Raw genomic sequence first — 26,034 nt, 5'->3', positions numbered from 1 at the left:
TACTTAACTTAACAGAAAATAATTAGTAGGCAACATTTGCCACTGCTCTGTAGCAGCAGCCGGGGCAGCAGGCATTTCTATAAGAATTCTCTTAAGCTTAAACTGAAATTATCTTTAACTAAACTATATACCATACATTTTTTGATCTAGAAAAGATGAGCTGGTGCTGACAAAATTGCATCCAGCGACTGTCAAGGTGTTCAGATTTAAACAATATGTGCATTAACCCACTTGACAATTTTCCAGGATAAATAGATGACACTGATCATTTCATGTCTGAAAATGTTTATTAGTTTTAAAAGCGGCTATAAACATTTCTATAAGAATTCTCTTAAGCTCGGAGATCCCAGTGGGATAAGCACATGCAGCAGAGCTCTAGTTGCATGTTTCACATCAATCACTGCAGCAGGCACATTATCCCACCAAGCCAACATTCCTGAAGAATATCACGGAAAGAAAAGGTGAGAGTGCTTCTTTAGCTATTTTATAAAGCACACCTCAATTTCAGACTGGTCTGTTGCAATTTTTAAGAAACATTGCCATTATTGCCCAACCAAATGAATTTAATTAATTGCCCGGGCAGTGCATATGCAGTGCAGGTTGAACACTGAACAACATGGAAACTGATACCCTCTTTAGTCTGATATGCAGATGCTTTGTGATGGTGGTACGCTCTGCCACTTGCCTTCTCTAGTGGTTCACCAAAGGTCGGTCCTGGCGGCAAGAGTGCAGGGCAGAGTCATGTAGCTGTCAGGTCAGTGGATTGATCTGAGCCCATCACTCAAATGTATCGGTTACCCGCCCACCGCACAGACAGATTAATTGTCTTAGAGTCACATAAATTACCTGCAACTGTAAAAAGCAGTAGGATCTGTCACCCAAATGTGTAGGCGATAGGACTGTAAAAAAAAATAGTAGCCTACTACCTAAATCAGTCGGGTTGGCAAGTATGTTGAAAAAACATTTTGCTCTGGTTATCCCAGGCCATCCAGGCAAAAGTACCAAGCTCCAACAAAGAGCCAAAAAATACGGGTGTATGCACACACACACACTCAGAACAAAATTATTTGGCTCTATTCAATTTGCCAAAAAAATGCATTTTCTGTAAAACCTTGTATAGCTAACTCGCGTCATTTGTGGGCTGTGCTTAGTTTGGGGTTGTTTTTACACTCGGTTGTGCTTTTTCCCTTGAGGGCTAACACTCGCTCCACATTGACATCGGTGGTTTTTTTGTTCGAGACAGTGCGGGTGGACGAGCTCTAATCATGGAGCTACCCTTGGTAAGTGCACTTTGAACGTTTTCGATTTTCCTCCTTACTTTGTCTATCACAAAAGGATGCTCGGTTTTTTTTCATTAATCTAAAGGCCATTGCTTCTAAGGGCTCTTTGTGGCACGTGCCGATGTAAACGTAGACGTTCTGCGAAGGAGGACGGTGATAAATGCATTTCAAATGTATGGTACTGTGCACATGGTAAAACGGGGTAAACAAAATGATGAGTCTTGGAAACGGCAGCCCATACTCCAGGGTTCAAGGCAATCGGTGGGCCTGTGCGAGAGCGCTTTCTCAGGGGAGGGGAGTGCTTGACAGCCATCCCCGCGGTTTACACCGTGCGATACTTGGGTGCTGAGGCTGTTTCCGCCTCTGCAGACATATGAACAGGACGTTCACACACACACGGCCGATTAAAGAAACATGTTTTCAGGTCGGATGCAACGATGTGCGAAACTGCATTCCGACACAATGAAGCCGAACTTCAATAATGATGCGAGCGCCCAAGGGGCAGTGCAACTCTGAAAACGCACCAGCTTTTTTTGTTGGGAGGGTTGGGGGGTGCGATTGGAGAGTATAGGCAACCTGAAAAAGTTTCCAGTCCAACACAAGTTCCTATACCCTGCATTTATTTTTGTATTTTGAATAAAGTCTGCCCATTGTTGACAACTGTCACCTTCCAGCTGTTAGCACGAATCCATCCTCGTTTAACCACTGAGCAAAGCATATAAAATGTGATCAGCACGTTTTGGGCGCAGGAGGCTTTTGCCCGGCCCACTGCTGCGGTTCTGCTATGATGTGTATAACTGCTAAGCCCCGCGCGCCGCTGCCACTGTGAATTTCCCTCCCTGCTGCTGTGGATGCATTTCTCGGCGCTACTGTCAGCGTGCCCCTGTGTGCTTGGGGAAGCATGCGAATTTGCAACTGCCCCGTTTCAGTATTTCCTGCAGTGCGGGGGTCTTTGTGTACCTCCATCCTGCTGCCACTCTGCATGTGTGTGCCATTATCGTATGCGCTGTTCCCGCTGCGCTGCTGTCAGTGTTCTCTGTGCTGCTGTCAGTGCATGCCCCTGCTGTTGCTGCCCCACGTGTACCTCATTAAAACGTGCTCTTGGATCACGTTATCAGGCCGTCCCTCTTGTGTGCGGTCCATGCTGCTGCAAACCCATGTCCCCATGCTGTGCTTCGGTCAGTGCTGTCCGTGGGTTGTGAGATGTCATTATTTCCTTCTATGTTTTTTCTCAGTGTGCTCCAGTGTTTGGCTGTCAATGTGTATGCTGTCGGGTCACGGTGGCAATGCTTCCAGTACTGCTGCCTGTGAGTGCTGCCGCTGTCAGCGTTCCCAAGCGTACTCAGTTGTTAGAAGTCGTCAATATTTTAATTTGCCAGTTGGCAGGTGCTATGAGGTCTCCAACGCTCCTATCATCGTGCTTCCTGTGCATTGCGGTCGGTGTGCACAATGTCTACTAAAATATTGTTTTGTTAACTGCTTCAGTGAGTGCAATGGGCAACTTGTGTCTGTTGCTAAATGCTGCATGCGTGTTTGCAGGTGGCCGTGGTCCCTGTCTACGTTGTGCATGTCTGTTCTGCCTCCAGATTGTGTTTTTCGTGCTGCTGTCAGTTTGCCCATGTGTGCGGCTGTTAGGGTTGCCACCTTTGTTTGAAGCAAATACCGAACTTGAAGCCCCGCCAACTCTGTGATAGTCCCACGCCACTTTTATAGATTTTAAAACTGTAGCACAAAAGAGAAGAGAAAAATCATGCGTGCAGTTATTTTTTTGAGTGTATCTGTATTAGTTTGTTTAGGTAGCAATCTGCAGTATACAAATTAAGAATTATGTAAATCTGAAATGACCTTTTACTAAACTATATACCATACATTTTTTGACCTAGAAAAGATGAGCTGGTTCTGACAATATTGGATCCAGCGACTGTCAAGCTGTTCAGATTTAAACAATATGTGCATTAACCCACTTGACAATTTTGCCAGATAAATAGATGACACTGATCATTTCATTTCTGAAAATGTTTATTCGTTTTAAAAGCAGCTGTAAGAATTCTCTTAAGCTCGGAGATCCCAGTGGGATAAGCACCTGCAGCAGAGCTCTAGTTGCATGTTTCACATCAATCACTGCAGCAGGCACATTATCTCACCAAGCCAACATTCCTGAAGAATATCACGGAAAGAAAAGGTGAGAGTGCTTCTTTAGCTATTTTATAAAGCACACCTCAATTGCAGTCTGGTCTGTTGCAATTTTTAAGATACATTGCCATTATTGCCCAACCAAATTAATTTAATATGAGCATGAACGTTTAAAACCCAATTTAGGCATATCCACCATTAAGATGGCTCTTCCCAATTGGTACCAACCTTTTAGAGGCATTAGCCAGTCATAAAATCCAGCCAGAAAATATTTCCACCATAATCGTATTTGTTTTGTCAGAGGAGATAACAGGGTGAGCTGGCTTTACTTTTTTGTTGTTGTTGTTGTTTAAAACACTTTGAATTGTTTTGAATATAACCAGAAATTAAAAACATCACAGCATGAAAGGAAAACATTTTACAGAAGCACAGTGGGGTGACATTACCAAGATTGAAGAAATAATCTACCCCAGGGATCCTCATCAAAAGAAAAAACTTCCATGGCCACACTTAGTACCAATCCGTAAACAGGCAGTCCCCAAATTAACCCCCCTCCCCATCCCGCTTCCCCCAGATCTTCTCCCATTTCCCAGGGCAGCCTCTTGCATTATATATTATTTTCTCCAGAGCCATACAGCAGTCAATTTCTGCAACCCATTAACCAATCTCGGGTGATCTGCCGCCCCCCACTACGTCGCAACAGTTTTCTTCAGTGCGGCCGCCGTAGACGCAGACAGTTTCTCAAACCCTGTGATGCCTGTTTCCCCCCAAACCCCTAAATGCACTAATCGGGGGTCCCCAGGCACCTCCAGACCGGTAACAGAGTGGATCTTGTCCACTCATTTCTGCCAGAAGCAGCGAACCTCTGGGCACTCCCAGAGAATGTGAAAAAAATGTCTCTTCCGACCCCCCACACCTAAGAATTCAGCATGATCCGCCCGCCCCCACTTGTGTAAGGCAGTATGAGAATAATATACCCTGTGCAAGACTTTGAGTAGTATCAGCCTTACACGGGCTGAGGTACCATCTCCTTAGGAACGAGTAGAGCCTCCACCCAATCTTCAGGTTGCAACGGGCCAATGTCCCTCTCACACTGTGTTTTAAGATTGACCAAGTGTTTTGCAGCAAAGGCGGCAAGGACCTGATAGAGGGTGGAAATAACCTTGCTGTTTATGCGCTACGGAAGAAGGTTCGTTTCTATTCGGGAGCAGGCCGGGACCGCCCAAAGTGACTGAAACTGAGCCGAGCATGCAAAAGAGCTTGAAAAAGCTGTAGGTAGTGGTATGCTTCGGTCCATGCCAAAACAAATTTGTCACATAACTCACCACATCCCCAACACGTCGTACCTCACATCTTTCCCATATCCTGAGTCTGCCTATCCTACCCACTTCTGGGAGAAGGGCATTATTCTATAGTGGCTGCATCAGGGTGGCTTTATCCCCCAACCCACATACCGATGGGAGTCCATCCATATCTGTCTAGTGTGCTGCATAATGGGTGGAAGCAGTCTCTGCTTCTGGCCTCTGTAGAGAACTTGGGAAGAGGGCATCCCCACCATCCATCCCCGTTCAGTCCCGATATTCGGCAGCGACACAGCCCTGTGGAGCTAATCGTTTACAATGGTCAACTGGGCAGCCCAGTAGTAACTGCGCAAGTTAGGGAGCCAGATTCTCCCTTCTCAAACCGAGAGCTGCAGCGTGACCAAGGCGATACAGGGCTGCCCACACTCCATAAAAGAGTCAGCAGAGCCAAATTCACTTGGTCAAATTCTCCCCTTGGAATCTGCAGTGGAGTGCTTTGCAGGAAATACATATACCTTGGCAAGGCTAGCATGCTTAACAGAGCCGCTTTCCTGAATAGTGTTAATGGGAGGGACTTCCAGTGAGTGACATCCTGCAAAAACCTATCAGTGATAGGGTGCAGATTGTGACGTACGTAATCAGTGAGGTCAAGACCAACCCAGACCCCTAAATATTTAAAACCCCTGACTGACACCCAGTACGGACAGTTCGGGGGAAGATCGTCCGTTGACCCCTGAAGGGAGAAGAAGATGGATTTATCCCAGTTGACTTTTAGCCCGCTAGCCCCTTTGAACTCCCACAGAGTCTATGTAACACTAGCAATGGCGTCCTGCGGTTTGCTAAGGTACACCAAGAGATTGTTTGCATATAGCGAGACTTGGTCCTCACCCCCATTCTTCTAACAGAAACCTGACCAGGGCTGGTCAGTTCACAAGCAGATGGCCAGTGGTTCTATAGCTAGCGTAAATAGAAGGGGCGGGGGGAGCAGCCATGCCTCATTCCCCTCTCAAGGGAAAAAGCCCGGGAGGTCACGCCATCAACCCACACCTCAGCAGTTGGAGATGCATACAGTAGTCGTACCCATCCCGTAACACATTCCCCAAAGTCTACGTTAGAAAGGATCTCATACAGGAACCTCCATTCCACCGAGTCGAAAGCCTTTTCCAGGTGCACCGAGCAAAGTGCCAATGGATCCACCAATGTATGTGCCTGAGATATGGCCATGAACAGCCTGTAAATGTTCATCCTTGTGGATTTGTCAGACATAAACCCGCATTGATCCGGGTGGACCAAAGACACGATAACTTAAGTAAGGTAGTCAGCGAGCACACCCTCCAGGAATTTAACTAACCTGTTAATAAGAGAGATGGTCCTATATTCAGGCACAGTATATCCTCTGCCTATCCACCTTGGGAATGACAACAATGCAAGCTCTCCTGATGTCCAGAGGGAGTATACCAGTATTTTCTGAGTGAGTAAACAAGTTATGCTGGTGCAGCAACGTCGTTTCAGCCAGCTTTTTCCAAACCTCAACCGGAAACCAATTGGGTCCAGGAGCCTTGCCCGACCGCAGGCACGACACCGCTGCCACCACCTCCTCCCCCATAATTTCTGACTCTAGGGAATCTCTCTGGGCAGGGGTCAGCCGCAGCAGAGTGACATTTATCAAAAAGAGAAAGCCCCCCCCACCTGATTTCCAGCCTGTTGGGAGCAATAGAGATCCTCATAAAAGGTGTCAAACTACTCTGTGATCTGAGCATCATCTACAACCCACACCCCTTTCGAATCAACCACCTCTCTCACATACTTGTATCCTTCCTTCCACTTTTCCGGCCAGGCTAACATCTTACCGGCCCTGTGTCCTGATTCATATATCTTGCTTTTCTTGAGCCACTGCGCCTGTTTGGCATTGGCCAGTGCGATATTTCAAAGTCGTTCCTGTGCTCTGCGAGGCTCATCCCATCTATCTAGGGTACCCTGCTCCAGATAGTCCTCTTCAGCCGCCCGTTCCTGCTCCTCTGCCTCGCCTATCTATGGGCCTTTTTGTGAGCAGCAGCTAGGGAGATCATATTGCCCTGCAGCACCGCCTTGTAACCTTCCCATAGCACCTTTCAATTGTGTGCCGATGCTGTGTTTATATCAAAATATTTATTTGTCTCGGATGCCACCTCCTCCAAAAATTGCAGAAACCCTGGATAATAGCTATTCATACGCCATGGGGGCCATTCCATCTTTTTACTAGTATCAAGTACCATTTCCAAAGGAGAATGATCTGAGATGCTGCTAGTTAGGAAGGTAGCCAACCTAAGCCTATGTATATCCCTCCACTAGACAAATAAGTAATCCAACCTGGATAGCAAGCCATGCACCCCCGACAGGAACAAGAAGCCACACTCGAGTGGGTGGACCTCCCTCCAGGCGTCCACCAGCTGCATCGCAAGAGCGAATGTGCTCAGTTTATTGGGTGTGCCACCCACTTTAGCCCCCGTGTGCTTACGATCTTGTGCAGGGTACATGACATTTTTGAAATCTCCCCCCCCATTCCCGATCGATCCACCTGAATGCGCAACAGTGCTGTCTGGATGTCAGACTGAGCACCCCTCGACCTTAAGATTCAGCTTGATCGAATTTATGGCGCTGGGGATCTCTTCCTACTTGACCTATCAGCAGCCTTTGATTTCGTCGACCACGACATCCTATGCCACCACCTCACTGCCACTTTCAACCTCTCCATAGGAGCGGCTAACTGGATCAAGTCCTTCCTGACTGGACAATCCTACAGGGTCTTAGCATGGGCTGAAGCAGCCGACCCCATCCACGTCTCCTATGGAGTCCCACAAGGATCCCGTCTCTCACCTACATTGTACAATATGTACACCAAGCCACTCTTTGACCCTCTGGACAGCTTAAACATCCTGTACACAAACTTTGGCAATGACACGCAGGTCCTCAAACGCACGGGCAACCATGAACTTGATTCGGTGAATATCGACTGTATTTACAGCATCATCCATGCCTGGATGGCTACACACCACTTTGCCAAAATGATGACAAGACGGAGCTCCTCATTGTCGGTTCTCGGCACTGCCTCAAACACCTTGACCCTGCTTTCGCCTCTTTCTGCATTGACGGGAACATTGCCCCCGTATCAACCCACGTAATAACTCTAGGAGTTTATTTTGATTCAGAGCTAAACATGCAGAAACATGTCAAGGCGGTAGCCTCGTCCGAAGCCTATTCTACCAAACTCATCAACCTATCCAGAAAATTCCTTACCACCAACAACTGCCTCACACTAGCCATGGCCATTATTAGAAGTAAACTAGATTACTGCACTGCCATCCTTGTAGGAACCTCCACAAAAAACCTTGATAAACTACAACTGATCCAAAATCACACCCCCAGGGCAGTGTGGGGCATGAAAATACCTCTTCACATCTCCCTGGTGAGATGCAAAGCCCACTGGCTACCAATTAAGGTATGCATTGAGTTCAAAATCCTACTCATCACTCATCGCTGCCTCCACAACACTCCTCTCCCATATCTCACCCATCGCTTTTGAAAAAAGTCCAACCTCTGCAGCTTCAACCGAAAGAGTACTGGTGGAACAAGCTTCACGGTTATCGCTCCCACTCTCTAGAACACCCTATCAATCTTGTATCCAAGAATAACACTTCTACCTGATCTTTCGCAAAAATGTAAAAACTGCATTGTTTAACAAATATTCCTGAAAATAACGGACTACCTCACTTGAAATGTACTGGCTGTAACGTAAACTGTAACATTGTAACATGTATTGTAACCTTTCTAGCGCTATACCTCCGGGCCTGGGCACTATCAACAAATAAAGTAGGGTGTGTGGGGTTAGAGAGGTTGGGGTAGGCTGGCTGGATGCTTGGGGTTGGAGAGAGGTGTGCTAGGTTTGGTGGGTGGGGTTAGATAGAGTGGATCTAGGGTGGGTGGGGGTAATTGTAATTGGTTATTTATAACGTGCTTAATACCCAGAGGTTTCTAAGCGCGGACCCAGGGATCAAACCTGTGTTGCTCTGCATCGACTTGCTTCCAAGGCGAGCACGTTGCCCCTGAGCTATCCTTCTGAGGCTGGGTAGATAGACTGGGGTTAGGGTGGGTGTGGTAGGGTGGATTGGGTGTACAGAGTGGGGATTGTGTGGGTGGGGGTATAGCGAGTGGGGGTATGGTGGGTGGGGTGTAGTGAGTGGGGCTAGTGTGGGTAGGGGTAGAGCGGGTGTTGGTAGACAGGTTAGGGTCAGTGGGTTTGGAGTAGAGAGTGGGGTGGGGTTTAGGTGGGTGAGGCTAGAGAGGGTGGACTTTGGGAGGGGGTAGAGAGCAGGGCAGTTTCTAGCCAACTTGGTGCCTAGGGCGAAACACTAGAATGCGTCTCCCCACTCCCCTGACTGGCACACATCACTGCCATACTACACCGCTGTGTCACATCACAAAACCCCTCCTCAGTATCTCAATATCAATACATCATTGCTATACAAATGAAGCTGGTTTCATTACATTGTAATTCAAGTATTTTACAGAAGAAATCTAGTGTGAAAACACAGCTGTTGCTGCTCAAGTAAAATGTGCTCCTGTCACCTGCTCATAGGGAAGCCCATGCCTGAATGCAATTTCAAACAGTCTGTATTGGTACACTGTGGTGTAACCAGCCTACCGGGGTCTGAGGGCCTACTGACCACTGGCCCTGTGTTGCAGGTATTCTATTCGTACCACCTCACTTGTATTTCACAAGGGGCAATACTAGACTAAACCATATGAATTATTTTTTCTTAGAAGGTTATCATTCCAAGATGAACAGTCGGGGACACTCCTTTTGTACTCTTTCAAAATGCATCTATGAGAGTGGGAAAGGGGAGAAATGGCACCAATGAGTGTTCCTGTTTGCTTTGCATTAAATCACATGAGCATTTCAGGAATATAACAGTGATCAGAGATCTCCATATTTGATAAACAAGCCTGTGATAAAATGGTTGTATGTGTGAATCTCTAAATAAATAAATAAGACCCATGGCTTGGTGCTCCCATCACTGTTCACAACACACACCCTATCATTAAAATGTTTGTAACCATGACCCATACATACTCATTCAGACAGCTTACGTTTTTGGATGCAAGTATAAAATGGCTGCAACATCAGCTACTAAAATGGGGTACAAGGGCTATTTGTCTTCTTTCGGGAACATTTTAGATGAGGAGGGGCTGAGTGTCAGTGTGAGCATGCCCAGCCCCCAATGCAGAAACATCTTTAGAGAATTATGTCTATAGACAGGGAAGGATACCCTACAAGAGACACACAATAAACAATGCACAAAAAGGATACACAGGATTGTACCTTTTACAAACTTTAGCCTGACCAGTAATAAGCTGATGAAGCGTTTTAAACAAAACTGACTTTTAATGTATGATAAAGGGTCCACAGTTCCTCATCCACTACCTCCTCACCGTTACACAGGCCTCATGGGATATATCTGCAAAAAGAACTGGCATTAGCATCTCTTATTAGTTAGTGCTGGCCTGCAGCTAGTGAAAATCATGGTGTAGCAGTGTAGAAAGGGCGTTTGGCCTAGTGTATGTACAACTTCAGGCAACTTCTTTGGTTGCTTTATGTGTTAAAGTGTGGGCACAGTATGGCATACTCATCAGAACCACATACACAAAACATTCCAGTGTGCTATTGTATGGATATGGGATGCATCATGCAAAACAGGCATTTGTTCTGTTATATAGAGGTGCACCACATAGACACCATTAACCAACAGAGTAGAGACTTGTGCAGTGCACACATCATTTCTGCATACATATCACAGCATTGATTTGCCATGGACTACTGTCTGCATGGTGAAACACAATTACCCCTGCTTTCCTATTCAAGGTGCCAAGTCACATTGAGGTGCCGCTAGGCAGTGGTTGGTTTGTTAAGAAAATAAAAAGAGCTTTAATGCTGATCGGATGCATTTAGTCCAAGTCCCAAAGCAGCCACAAGAATAACTAAAAAGTAATTTACAAAACAATACTTTTTGGTGTGTCAAATAAAGACATGAAAATAAACAACATAGTTTAAAACCTTTTCTAAGTGGCACGTTAATTATCTTGGATGAATGCCTAGGTTTGGTCAGCTAACTGATGCTTTGTGCTGGCCTTCAGAATAAAAATGCCCCATGTTCCATTCTTAACACTGACATGTTAAGAAAATACACAATGGCCATTTAAATGAAACATCACTTATAAATGACCCACACTTTAAAGGCTCTGTCAACAATAAGTGCAATGGGAAAAGGGTGTGGGTCTCCTGAGCATATCAGAGGCTGCATTCACAATAAGCATTCCTTTGTTTCTAACAAAGGGATGCTTAACTTTGTGTCCGGCGTCTCAAAGCCAGCACTCTGGTTTGGGCCCCTTCTTGCACCCCAAGCTATTTAGGTGTGCTTTCCGGGCAGTCGCCCACTTTGCCCACCCCAGGAAACGGGTCTGATAGAGAAGGTGAGGGTGTTGGGGGTAGAGAGAGTGGGGTGTGGGTGGGTGTTGGTATGCCAACCAGATATTCTCAGTTGAGAACCCCCATTTCCTCTCTCTCTATTCTTTAATAATGGTTTCGGCAATTTTCAAAACCAAAAATACAATCAGTCGGGTGTAAATCTGGATGGGTGGCAACTCTACGGACTGTAACCAGGGATGAAGATTAAGGAGGGTTTGATCTTAATATTCCCTTTTCTCACACTCAAGCATCAGTTGGAAACCTAACAGAGACTTTCGAATTAGTGCCCACGCAGCGCCGGACCATTCTGTGTATATCTCTTCTTGGCCTCCCAAAGTTCAATTACAAAGTTCGACTACTACTTTTGGTTTTCAATTATTCGCGTTGCACCTTACAAACGCCTCACACACTGTTCACTTCATACAATGTTGATGCTTGCAACCTTGGTTCAAAAGACAAGATGGTTTGATATTAGTCTCTCCGACTCACCTGCTTTGCTGTCTTTTAAGATGCTGCTTTGTTGTAGGAGCCAATCGCTCCTCCCCACCTTGGTTATAGATGCGGAAGAGCCCCGGGTATCTCAGACACGCTGTACAGGTTTGATCAGCCTTAATTCCTGGTCTTACGTTTCTTAATTTCAAAGGCTCACGAAAGTAATGGTCAATTAAGGTCAAAGGTACTTCCCTCCTTGCAACCCTCTCCGGTCTCGGCATCTTTCTCCTTGTATTAAACTTCCATCTTGGAACTACTGTTTCCTCGTGTGTCTTGCTTCGCGCACAGGGTCTCGCCCCGCCGAGTTCAGACCCCTCTCAAGATTTATAATTCACAGAGAAGTCTTCCCTCTGCCGGGCTCGAGCCTCCTCTCAAAATTCACGGGTTTTCAATATATGGTTTTGGACTCCGAGTCCCGGAATGCACTGTGATAATTTCGCTCCCACTTCACAGCTCCCCAAAACGGAATTCCATGATTTTGGGAGCTGCAGGAGCCAAAGGGGGGGCGTTCAAATGAGGTCAGGATCTCTCCTGCCCCTTAGAGACCTGGGTTTGCTTGCCTGGCCCATGGGAGGAGTTTTGCTGTGGGTACCGCCAGGCAACCAGAGCTGCCCCTGCTCTTGCCTCCTGGAGGGACAGTTCCCTCTCCACACTGCAGTCTCCTCTCAAGTAACAGGGCGAGTGTTTGGGCGGTTTTTTCCTCCTCCAGGTCTCCCAGGGTCTCTGCAGCTTGCTTGGTATTTCTCCTGCTTCCCGGCACCTTCCAGCATCCCCGACTCACTCAGAGTGTGCCTCTGTGTCCCACCTTTTATACTTCCCGGGACAGGTAATTAGGTTCAGGTGTGCATAGTTGTAAAGGGAGGCCAGACTTTGCCTGGCTCATTACTGGGACAGACTGCTGTCAAAAGGAAATAGTCTGTCTTCTGTCTCTGAGCATGTTTCTTGTCAGCAATCTTCATCCTCCCAATCTCCCTCCTTCTCGTCTCAGTGTTTGAGGGAAAATGGGGGGAGGGAGGGGCTTGCAAATCAGTAACTCCAGTACAGTAGGATGCGGAAGAGGTCAAAAAAGGGAAGTGGATACCGTGTATCATCATCGGGTGCCCCTGACCTGCTCCCCTGAGGTGATGTACAGTGAAAATCCCTTGGGTTTCTCACACCACATAATGCAAAATATTTTGCCTGCTTGTTCCAAATAATTAAAAAAGAAAAAGCAACCTTAATAGATAATAAATCTAACCCACTGCAGCCTATATTGTCATCTGAAGTCGCCTCAGTGTCACATGTGAATAAGATGCCAAGCCCTCCTTTTATTGCCTTCTGTCAGATGCAGCTCTTCATCTATAATTCAAAAGCAAATGAGTACCAAATGCCGATCAACACACAGCAGAGAATGCATCACTCACCCCTGACATGAAGGACAATTGGATAACTGGGTTATATCTCTAAGCACTCCGAAGCAAATCTTGGGTTTAGCGCCTTGCAAATCAAAATAAATAAATCAAACTGCCGCCCTCACCATCAGTCTAATTGTGGTCTGCACCTTGTTGTGGAAATATTTCAGACAACTGAAGCTGTCCAATGTCGCATGTGAACAGTCCAGTCCAAATTTGATTTGTTTTCTTTGTATTCTGGTAGCTCCAATTCTGGACTTCTTGGGATAAAGCATACTTTACGGGTACAACCATGCAAAGGAAGTAGTTATTGCATGTGGAAATATATGTCTCTGCTTCAAAGCCCCTATAAAGTGTACATACGTAGAGGTGGGACAGTAACTACAAGTCTGAGAATGCAAACTGCTCTTGTTAGAACGGCTAGTTCTGTATGGAGGTTTCAGTCATGCCATGGGGATACTGGACAATACTTAAAGCTTTATTGCAATGCTGTCCCCTGTCTGTAGATTATACATCTCTCCACCTGTTGAAACTCCCTGGCAAGTGGAATGCATGCGTGATAATCCATTAACGTCTACGGAGGAGCATGGAGCCTTTTATGAGTGTGTGTGGGTGAGAGCTATTATAAATATCGGGCTGTCCCAACGTCAAGCATTAAACAATCCAAGTTCTACCACTTCCCAACCCTGCTATTGGGAAATCTCTCCATAATTGCTCTCTCCCCATACTTCAAACATCACAGACGTACACCTCTAACTACAACTGACATATTCAACCCCTGCCAGCACATGCCCACACTGCAGGCACAGGGTGATCCTTCTGGGCACAAAGCCTTTGAAGCCTGCTACACTGCGCACCTAGAAAGCTTACAAGCATGCAGACCTCGGGGCATTTCCGTTCTGCAACCTTAACACAAAAGCACTACAATCTTGCCTTTCCCTCTCCTCAACTAACCAAACCCACCTATTCTCTTCCAGATCCACCAGAGTGACTGGTGACCATGCATATGGCAGCGGAGCACGATACAAATTCTAAATAACATAACATCCTAATAACATTACACCCCTAAAACCTCTAGCTAGGATATGCCCCAGGCAGTATAACCCAGTTAATGGTGATCTTTCCTTTGTTCCCCCATGAGCAAAGGGGATTGGACTTAGTAGGTAGCAGTTTGTGGTAAGTAAGCGTTTCACAAGACTATAGTGTCAGAATGTGAGCACGTTGTAAATAGGCCCCCACTTTTGATTGTCTCTGCATGTCGCTAATCGATGCTTTGATAATTGGCATCAGAAGCAATAAACACCATGCCCTCCCTACCAAGTTTCATATATGTGACAAGCGTGTACACACACACACACACACACACACACACACACACCCCCGGCAGCCGAGCCTCAACCCACCGAGCTACGTTTCCATCATAGTTGTGCATGTTTAGGTATATGCTGTTGTATAAATCATTAAATCTTTAAATGCCACACTTAGCATTCGCTAAATGTAGACCTATTGGTTTTTTCAAGTTTGTCAATTTCTCAAATCTTTCTTCATGGCGAATCACTGTAGGTGGCTAATTTTAATGCATACACACGTTTCTGTTCCTTGAATTGTGATGTGGAGGTCGCCAGATGCATTTTTTATCCAGAATTTTTGCTGGATCCTCTTGTAATCATTTACCAGATAGACATTCTCAGTTGTTGTCTTTTGAACGTTTGTAGGAATTCATACTTTTTTATTTTCTGGTTGATTTAGCATGTGGTGTGGTGCATTGCAGCTCAGCTTTATTGACCACAGAGTACTTTTGTAGCTTTTGAAAGACAACTATGCAGAAAGCAGTGAGCATTGAGGTAGAGCTAAAGATGGGATGGGAGCAGATGGAGGGGGGGGTCATCACGAGTATGGTAATACTTCCCACCAAAATCCTGCCATACTCCTTTACCTTTAGTGCTGCTCACATCAGCTGGAAATCCGCCTGATTATGAGTGGTGGTAACGTGGATTTAGTCCCCATTCATAGAGTGCCACAGGACTCCATTGGTGATTTGGAAGAATTACAGTAGGTGGTAAATCCACCTGCAGTAACTCCCCCGGTTTTTGGCAGTAAATTGAAGAAAATACTTCCAGCCGAGTGCTGGATGTATTTTCTCCACTTTACCTCCAAACTCTTAGTATGGCAGTGTGGCAGATTTGGCGATAATTCAGTTACCACCTCCTTTTTACTGCAACACCATATCCGTAATGACCCCATAGTCTACTTCCTGAATTATAAATTGTAGAACCAGGAAAGTGGCTACAATCTGAGCTTCACCCTTGACCAAAGTATGTGATCCTGGCCAAATCACTTTACATCACTGTGTTAGTTTCCTTATCTGACAACATTGTTATTTCCTTGAAGTGATTCTGTTAGGTATGCACTACACAGAGTCTCACTCTTAAATCGCTTCACATACTGCAGTATTGCAATTTATAGAATAAGATTTACCATTTTAGTGCATTTCATTGGGTGAAGTGTCGCTCATAGCTACATCAATTTTGAGCCACGGTTCTTTGATTGTTTGTTTATTTTGCGCTTATACACAAGTGTTTCAAAGCGGAGCCATGCGTGGTAGGGGAAGACATAGGGAAGACAAGACAGATGATCTTCTTAGGCACGGTACATTCAGATCATGCGGGTGAACAGAGCAGGAAGTGCAGTGGGGGGGGCAAAAGGGACCAAGTGTGCCCAGTCCTGTCAGAACATGGGTCGTAACCAAGTGCAGTAATGCTGCGGCAAGTGCAAGTCCTGGGGGCAAGTGCAGGAGACTGGCGAGGAAGGCTTGGGACCTGTGAGGCTCTGAAGGTGCACCAGGCAGCGAAAATGAGCAGAGGTAGAGGAGAGAGAGCGAGAGAGCAGAAGGAGGTGGTTAGCAGGGGAGAGAGAAGAGGAAATTAAGTTAGAAGAGGAAATCCTCGTAGATTAAGTCATAAAACTGATACTACAATGTAGTGTGTACAGTATTGTGTTTGTAGGAAGCCTAGGGTGGTGATTTGAGAGCGCCAATGTTAAGTTTGTTTAGGGGGCATAAAGAGATGTGGGTAAAGCTCAGATACGTCTAGCAAACGCAGGGCAAAACAACAAAAGATGCAATGTGATAACAGTCACAGTAATACAAAGCTATTTTTTCTATTAAAATGATATAATAAAGCGATGGTGCCAACGCCCCATGTTCCCCTTTTTAATTGGGTAACATGCATAGCTTGTTGGGGGACAGGGAGCGGTACTCAAAACCAAATGTATTGACTAACTTAGGCCCCTGCTTGTAAGTCACGCGCACTTGCGTGCCAAATGCATGTAGTTCCTGTTACACTGCGTTCAAGTGCTCGCCTTTTTCGTCGCATTCTTCAAGTCTCTGCGTGTACCTCGCCCACCAATGTTTGCAGGGCAACATTTCTGCTGCTGTCAGTGCATTCCTATATGCAGCTGTCAATGCACTGGTGCAATTGCACTCCTCTGTGCCACTGCGCACATTTGTGCTGCAGAGATATCGTTTGCTTGTTTAAATTTCACTATTCCCCTGAGCTTTTCTCAGAGTGGTCAAATGTTTCCCGTCAGTATGCATGTGTTTGCCGTTAGGTGCCAGTGTATCCTTCCATCGTGGCATGTCTACACTGCTACCAATGGGTGCTGCTTTCAGTGGACTTGTGCCCTGGTTGTCAAATGCATGTTTTCCCTTTAATCGCGTTTAACGAATTCCTCAATGCTTTTCTCACATGGAGCCTGTATTCTGCTTTCAGTGTGCACTTGTGTTCTAATATTGCATGCTTATGTCTATTTATCCTGCCATTGCTCTGTTTGCTGATTCTGGTACATTCCTTTGCACTGCTGTGAGTGCGCGCCTGTGTGCAGTTATCAGTGCATTACCTTTGCATCCTTCTTCCTTCTCCCGTTGCATACACTTATTATAGGATTTCTGATTATTTCCCTAGGGAAACCATTTGTGCTTTCTCCATTTCTATTATTAATGAAGACCACTCCCTGTAATTAATTGGATTCTGCCCTGCAGAAGTACAAGAGTAGAGGCTAAAAGGCCCACTCAACCCTCACTCTTCTACAAAGCAAGAGCCAACACAATCATAAAGGTAAATCGTGCACAGATAAGAGAAATGCCGCCTTTGCCTCTGGTGGTAGCGTGGGCCGAGGGAAGGCTGTGCTCTTAAGACATAGCATAACAGTTTGAAATGCAGGGAATGTTCAATCAAGGTTCTATAAAAATAGATACACTTTAATGTAAAAAACACACCATCTGCAAATTAACTAAATAGAAAAACAATGCACAAAACCCACCCCTGAGGAAAGAACAGAGTATAAGCAAGCATAGCCCAATGCAGCATTAATGAATCGGGGTGTAAAGCAAGTAAAAACAATGATATTTTTTATAACTGATATGTTTATCGGATGCACAAAAGGAATTAATGACTTAACCAGTCTCTAGGACCCAGAGCTGGACCAAGGTGGCAGTTAAACAATAGTACCTTTTTTGCAGTTCTTGACGATTCGAAAGGGTCGAACCTGGCTTCGAGCAGTAATACAAGTGGCTCAAGTTCAGTTCAGGTACGTTGGATTGTGTGTGCCCAAGCAGCAAGCATGCATTGAACAGGTTTAAATGTGGTAGTGATGCATGGTTGAGATTCAGATTTTGGTGAAGCAGGTTGGGGGCGTTCACCAAAATGTGTTCGAAGTAGAGCCAGGTTGAGTCCGGTTGTAAATGCTGGGCAGGGTCAACGAGTGACGCTTCAGCGGTTCGAGTCAGCGGATGGTGATTATTCGTATCAGTGCTCCTGTTGCCCTGGTGTGCAGTTCGGCGAAGGGGCAGTTCAAAGGCGAGTTGGGTCAAGTCATGGTGTAACCCCTGGTTTGAGTCAGCAAGCGATTCTCCAGCGGTTCGAGTTGGGTCCCGATGATGAGCAGTTGATTCAAGCCTGGCAGGTGACGTGCTTAGCAAGGGCACAGTGCATGTCAAGTTGGTTCGAGATGCATGCATTGCAGTTTGAATGGTCGGAGCTCGGAGGCATGCCACGGGCAGCACCAGCAGGAATCCTTTGGATCGATTAGCAGCAAACGCGGCAGCACAGGGAGTCTTAGCTGATCTGGCCCTCCAGATGCTGTGAGACTCACTCCTGGGGTTCTATGACTAGATGTGTCCTTTGAGGGTCTGTGCTGCCATCTTTGAGAGATTCTGATGCAGAGTGGCAGGTCCTGGTCCACAGCAAGAGTCCCCCAATGGGCCATGGTAGTGGGTAGGGGCAGAGCTTTTCCCTGCCTTGGACTACTTCTTCTTCAACTCAGTGGTTGAGGGCTTTGTAAAGCACAACTCTCCTAAAAGAGGTCAATTGAATCCTTTGCAAGTGTTGTTCAAAAGTGAATCAAAAAAGTGGTGGGATACCCTTTCTTTTAAAGGTAAAGGTCCACAGGTGATTGGACTAAAGCTAGCCTGCCTTAGTGGTCCAATCCCTGTTCTTGAAAGAAGTGAACTTTCCCCTTCTGACATCACACCCAAAGTGCTTTGCTCCAAAGGAAGTGGAAGGGACAGGAGGAAGAGTGGCAGAGAGAAACAAAATGATGGAAGTCTTCCTCCACTGTACAGATCTCTGCTGACTACTCTAAGCCTGTCCCTTCCTTTCTCACTTGGATAAAAGGGCTTTAGAAATGCAGCATCCTGATGTGAGGCTACTCCCGTTGAATGGGTTTGCTCCTTTTGATGCCTCGGCCCAGGGCAGCTACCTGGTGGGCGGCTGGCTGTGGTGCAAGGCGTTACCTACCCTCACAAAGAGATCAAAGAAGAGGCATGGCCATTTAGGTTCCTGTTCAGTCATTTGGCAGGCTCAGCCTGTCTGGCCCAAATACACATCACCTTTCATAGCTTGAGCGGCTCACAGGCGCTGACACGTGGGATATCACATTGAATGTGGATTTTGTGATTAGAAGTAGTGTCATAGACCATGCTTTAACTCGGGCATACCTTTAAAATAAAGTTTAATCTGCCACCATCATTAGCTAATTATGATCATCATTGTTCTGGCATATGGTAAATGCAGCCCCTGCGCTGCAGAGACTTGGCTGTCACTGCAACTGTCAATGGTCAACTCTGACCTCTGAACCTGCTCTGTTCCACTGTCTTAGGTGAAAAAATGGTTTTCACCAGACTGAAACCCAAAAAGATTGATTTAGAAAGACCAAAAAAAAAAAAAAAAAAAAGTCGATAATTTGGTCTTTCTAAATCGATCCAAAAACCCCTCTCAGACAACTAAAACTCTCTCTTCACTCATCGCCTACAGCCTTCCACCCATACTTAAATTGGTTCATCGACGCTGTCCTCCTCTCGGTGCGGCCATTTTGGGAATGACAGCTGTTCCCTGCGACGCACACAAGTGCATGCAGGGGCTGCCAGGCGCAGTCGGATGAGGGATGTCGTGAAAGCAAGCTAAGTGTTTTGGTGTGTGCATGTGTGTTTACATGTATGAGAGGAAGAGGTGTGTGAATGTATTTAGTGGAAATGGGAGGGGTGGGGGCGCAAGTTAAAAAGCGTTAAAAAAAATGTAAGGAATGGGGCGAGTGTGATGGGAAAGTGTGGTGTGGGGCAGGAGGGGGATTTGGGTGTGAAAGGGGGTTTTGGGGGTGAAACTCCCCAAATACCTACGAGGGTCGGGGCCCAACATGTTATTATGACATTTTGAAAGCGACATAAGAATGACCCAAAAAAAAAAAAAAAAAAAAAAATCGGGCTTTTTGGTGTTCGCCTTTCAAAATGCGGTAATATCACATAGAACCATGTTCCACTTATAGAGCAGGCACTTCTAATCGGGATAATGATGCAGCAGGACCCAGATACACCCTATGGTTTAGCACAGAGTTTATGAAATGGGAATCTGATTAGCAGATTACCCTTTCAGAGATGGAAGTACTCGCATCTCTAAAACAATGGAGTGGCCATGAAGTCTGCACAGCAGTATAATCCGAGGCGGCAGTGTGGGGAAAAAGTATCCACTGCAGGGCCCTGTTTTTGAGGAACCACTCAACTGTGCCTTTGCATAATGTGACTCATTAAATAAAACTGGTTGATAAGGAAAAGTGGCTGGATTTCTGTGTCTGGGCCCCGATCTTGAGGCGTTCTCTACCAAGTAATATAAAGAGCACAAAGAAGGACATATTTGTATTTGGTGTTGCTACCAGAAGCCACATAGATTCAAATTCAGGCCAACCTAAGTTTTCTTCTACAGATCCACAGGATAATTTGAACTGGTGGCTGAGTTCCTACGGGGACATGGCAGCCTCCTTCTGCGTGGTTATTTTGGCTGGTGTCCATCTTTGCCCTTTTGTAACACATCTTCAAACAGTAGGACCCCTCTATTCAAATGTTGGATGTTTTGATTTCTGTGTCTCAGGAGATAAAGGAAATATTCAGTCAAGGCGTGTGTGACAATTTGGTCAAGGGTTGTCCATGTTCACCTCCCTGTCAGATGGTTGTAATGAGTACTGAAATCAGTTCGGAGCGAGGACGTTTGTCGCACAGGATTCTTGTGGGGTGGAAAAGGATGGATGGAATTGGTGGCTATTCAATACGCTGCCATCCATTTTATTTTTATTTTGTTCATATGCTCAAGAATCTGACAGTCAAAGTTAGAACAGGAGTGGCCATGGCATACATCAACATCATTCCCTGAATTGCTTAGCAGTGAATCTGACCAGTTGGGCAGAAAGGAATGTCTAGTCCCTATTGTTTTTTGTATCCATCAAGAATTCAGAACATGGAGGCCGTCATGCTCAACCTTCTTTTTATTTGATCTCCGAATATTTCCCTATCCAAATCTGTCATCATGAAGATTTGTCAAAGGTTTCACAAGCTGGTGGTAGGCCTCTTTGCCTCCTGGCAAAAATCTACAATTTGCTGGTATTTCTTCAAGGTCTACAGATCCATTGGTGTGGGGAGTTGATGTCCATTTGTTGGCTGTGTGGGGACCATTCAGTCTTTTAGTGTACTCTGGGGAGACATGGAAAAATAAATGGTTATGCTACCAGACATCGGCATACTTTTGACGGGGCTCAACCCCAGTCGGGCCCCCACCCCAGGTAAAATGATTTCTTCTCCTTAGCATCTTCATGTGGTGTTGAGCGTGTTGGGAAGGGGCCAGCCCCTTCACCCCCCCACCACTTTAGAGTGAGGCGAGATGCATTTGAAGCACTATGATGGGCCAGGGGGGACGATGAGAGGACCACCTCCCAATACGAAGGAACCCACTTTAATATAATCAAATATACTCAAAGCCACATAGTATAGCGCAGGGCACAAGCAGCAATGCTATTTTGCGTAGATATTAGTAACCATAGGTAGAGGGGAAGGGCCGCACGGCAAATGCAGCATTGTATGTACTGGGGCCAAATTGCGCGACAAGAGATCTCCAGCCATCCCCGAGCTCCCATGAAGACAGCCCACTCCCCCAATTGTCACAACGTCAATTCATTGTTCTTACAGTGTTACAAAGATGTGTTTATTTACTCGAGAGGAATGTGCCCTACAAGGCTGTGATCACAGACCAGGGACCATCCCCAGGTGACCTCGAGTTATAGCCAATATAACTGACTAGACCTTAAGATCCCAGAATTCCATGGCACCTGGTGCCGTTGACAACCAACTCCAAAGTAACAAGTTCTGAAATGTTCAAAGAGGATGGACAGGGAAAATTGTTGAGCGACAATTGCGTGATTTGTATTGCAAGGTGCTGGGAGGGATCAATTAGAGTTCAAAACAAGGGTGGAGACCCTGGAGCCGGATGGGGCGGAAGGGGGTGAGTGAAATGTGTGTGTGAAGGCTAGAGTGCCCCAGAATCTTCTTTGTGCCTGCCTTAAGGCCTGCTCGGTGCACAGTATAGTGATAAAGTAGCTGTATGTTAGAAGTGTAATTAATTTGTTCTTTGACCTTCGACGTGAGAAGAAGATGATCACTGCAGCACCCACATGATGGAAGACAGACAGACAGACTTGGCTGGATTCAATGGCCTGGCATCTCATATGGAGCAGGCGGATCATGTATAGGCGCACATCAACCAGTCGCATGGGTTTTTACTAAATGTATTGCGTCATCTCTGACAATGTTGTCCTTTAAAAGATTCTGCTTCTACTACTCTGGCAGAACATTCTTAGCAGCAGAGTCCTTTGCGTTTGCTCTCAGTGGGAGTGCTTAGGAGCTTACCTTCAATTGGTGACCCCGATGTGATCCCAGCACCCCCGTATTTGCAGAGGCTTCCATGCCGCTTCTCCAGAAGGAGCCGCGGCCACCTACAGCGACCGGTCCTGAAAAAAAAACATGTGTCCCCAGTGGTTTAGCAGGAGCCATTTTGAGAGAAGTCCTCTATGCTCTTTGAAGCGGGGCTCCGATGAGAGTGCGGACTTGTGTTGGAACCCCGTGATGGAGGAGTTCGGATGAGCATGCACATGTGAGTAGACTCTTGTATGCGATGATAACAAGTAGGGGACAGATGCATGGGAAAGTGTGAGAGGTGTGAGCACGTGGAAAGCAAGGTAGTGGGTGAGGTTTGTGTTATTTTTTGTTAGTGTTTGTACTATGAAGAGAATGATCAACTGTACGCCCACTGCCCTGATGGCCAACAATAGGCTGGTTTATGCTCCCCACACCAACTGTACCCCCACTGCCCTGCTGGCCAACAATAGGCTGGTTTATGCTCCCCACACCTCCAAACTTGTATCTACCACGACCCCCAACCAAAGACCTACCTTAGCCTCTTCTGCTAAACTTTCTAGTCCCCCCTCCAAGCACCTCCTATCTAGGAACTCCAAGAAACTACAGAAAGATACCCTCCTTCCGTGCTTACAGGTTCCAGCCCTGCAACCACTATTTGCCAATGATCCTGCAATATTAGCCAACACCTTCAACCATATCATAACCACTGCAGTAGACACTATTTCTCCCTTGACAGCCAAAAAAGCTAAGAAAACTAAGCACTCCAATGCTTGGTTCTCCCAAGCACTCATGGATCTTAGAACAAAAAAAGGGCTTCACTTGTCACATGGAGAAGAAACCCTATTGAACTGAACAAAGCCGCCTTCAAGGCCATTGCGAGAGAATGCAAAATTGCTTTCACACAGGCCAAAGCTGAATCCTACAACACAAGAATTAATAATGCAGATTCCGGGACTAAAGAAATCTTCGCTATCTTTAGGGAACATGAATCCCCCTCAACCCCACCACCCAGCATTGTCAAAGACGAGGCCTTGTGTAACCAAATTCAAAGAGCTATGCATGGCAAACTCGACTCTCTGCACACCAAAATCCTAGCCCACCAGAAAGCTATCTCCTCCTTACTAGCAGCCCAAACGGCACACCCTACACTGGACACACTCAACCAGGTACCCAAATTTGACTTCTCTCCCATGAGCGAATCGGAAGTCATCGCCCTCATTAAGTCCGTTAAGCCTTCTAACTGTAAGGGAGACGCCTGCCCAGCTCACATCATTAAAGATTGTGCGCCAGCCATCGCCCCCTTTGTGACTGCTTTCATCAACTATTGCTTCCAATCATCCACTGTACCCAGCTCCCTGAAAGACGCGTGGGTCCGACATCTACTAAAGAAAACATCTCTTGACCCGCTGATACCTGGCAACTACACACCCATTACTACGGTCCCCTTCCTCTTAAAAATCTTGTCAAAGCAGCCTATCTGCAAGTTCAGAAATTCATTGAGGACAACCACCTTCATGGACTACGCCAATCCGGATTTCGTCCTCGTCATGGCACTGAAAATGCGCTACTTGATCTAAAAAATCAAATAGATGACAGAGATGCAGGCAAACCGGCGCTCCTTTTTCTCCTAGACCTCTCCGCGGCCTTTGACTTGGTAGAGCACAAAACCCTATGCCATCACCTCGCAACCACTGCTAACTTCTCCCCAAAGGCTTGCGCTTGGATTAACTCGTTCCTGCAGGAGTTATGAAGGTTTTCTCAGAATCCTCCAATGCCACACCTAGTCTGATCCAATGTGGAGTCCCCCAAGGCTCCTGCATTGCTCCTACTCTATATAACCTCTACACTAGACCTCTGTTCCGCATTCTGGACTCACTGGGCATCTCATATACCAATTATGCAGCGGACACCCAGGTGCTCATACCGCTATCAGGGGACTGTTGCACTGATGTGGATACCCTCAACCTCATCTACGCCACCATTCAATCCTGGATGGCAGACAATTGGCTCTGTCTAAACAGTGAAAAGACCAAACTCCTTCTGATCGGGTCCCCCTTCACACTGAGCAAACTTGACAAAGAGTATCAGGCCTTCAATATAGACAACACTTCCATCGCTGTATCACAAACCATCAAGACCTTGGGCGTATACCTAGAACCTTGCATGACCATGGACAGGCAGGTTAATGCTATAGCTTCCTCAGCAGCATACCACTCCAAACTGATTAATGCTATCAGGCCATTCCTCATCAAACAGAACTGCATCACCATAGCCAGAGCCATCATTGGCTCCAGACTTGACTATTGCAATGCCCTCTCCATCGGTACCTCTCAAAGAAACCTTGCTAAACTCCAGATTGCCCAGAACAATGCCTTAAGAGCTGCAACTGGCATTTTACACAGAGAACACATCTCATTGGCTAGGATAGAGGCACACTGGCTACCCATCAAAGAAAGGGTGGTTTTCAAAACCCTTGCCCTAACACATAAATGTCTTCACGGACTCGCACCCCCCTATTTCGAACAAAGGATCCACAAACAAACAGCTTCCAGACCCTCCAGGGCCGCTTATGCCAACCGTATCCTGACTCCTCACACGCGCAGAGCTTCCCATCAATGGCAGCCTCTCTCTGGAACAACCTCCCAAACAAGATCACATCAAATCGATCCCATTCTGCCTTCCGCAAGGCATTAAAAACTAGGCTCTTTGTCTAGAGGGCTCACCCATGTACGATTCCTGACACATGCTCCATCTCTGAATATTAAATATCACACCTTACATTGTATGTATAAGACTGTTTCTCTGTATCATACCAACCAAAGCAAAGTTTTTCTGGGCCGCTTAGTGTAACCCTCAAGCAAGCCTTCTTAAGTATCCTTGATAGCGCCTCTATGCCCGTGGGCTGCAGTGCGCTTTACAGATGCAAAATAAATAAATAAATAAATAATTCAGTAAGGCATTATAAAGTAAGGCAAAGTTAAGGCAGGGAGCCCCTCCTCAGAAGGGGAGGGATGGTGGTACCACAATAAAGTATATTATTTAATGGAGGAACACAGAAATCAAAGTAGTGGTCTCATAATATGCCTGGAATAAGTAGTGGCGTTATTTTAGTTTGTATTTGTGATCTATTTGATGAACAACAGGCCCTAGGAGGGGCGGTAATTGTGTGTGTTGCAGTGTTGTGTGGGATTGGTTGGTTTCGTGGAGTGGTGTATGTGTGCAAGGAAGGGGGACAGAAAAGGGTGGGGGTTATTTTTTTTTCTTTTTGGCTACAAGCAAGCGGCAGCGTGCACAGCACGTTAGCAGGGCTTTGCAGGGTTAGTAAGACAAAGACATCACTAGCATGGGGGTGGGGGGGCGGAACACCAATAGAGTACATGTATAAAGCCCTGCCACTGTATTGTGACAGGGTGGAGAAATACCATAAGCAGTGGATGCTGTATGATGTACTGAATAAGGCCATCGGTCTAGAACATTTGTAACGACAATGTCAAATGCCATTACCTGACACTCTCTCCTTGTAACCAGAAAGCATTACTGTGAACTTGTAACCGTCGCCCTGAAACCTCTGGGTTTGGGCGTATAATCCAATGCAATAAATACATAAATAAAAATGTAACATTTAAAAAAACAATTCACAGAGACAGGAGGAGGGGGGATGCAACATATGTCCATATTTCTAGTAGCTAAATATAAGGGGAAG

The 26,034-nt window shown here is 46.1% G+C and overlaps 1 protein-coding gene across 1 annotated transcript in view; it reads left to right on the top strand.

Annotated features, from left to right (window-relative positions):
• Nucleotides 1-1,161: 1,161 nt before the first annotated feature.
• Nucleotides 1,162-26,034, top strand: part of CYB5R2 (cytochrome b5 reductase 2) — a 208,378-nt gene continuing 183,505 nt past the window's right edge. The window contains exon 1 of the mRNA XM_069623601.1: nt 1,162-1,280. Within this exon, the coding sequence (XP_069479702.1) occupies nt 1,266-1,280 (15 nt within the window). The 5' untranslated portion in view covers nt 1,162-1,265. The remainder of the gene's footprint in view (nt 1,281-26,034) is intronic.

This window comes from Ambystoma mexicanum, chromosome 11, assembly GCF_040938575.1.
Source record: "Ambystoma mexicanum isolate Mex_15411 chromosome 11, UKY_AmexF1_1, whole genome shotgun sequence".
NCBI lineage: Eukaryota > Metazoa > Chordata > Amphibia > Caudata > Ambystomatidae > Ambystoma > Ambystoma mexicanum.
Note: the sequence above shows the minus strand (reverse complement) of the source record. Positions and strands in the feature narration are given on the sequence as shown.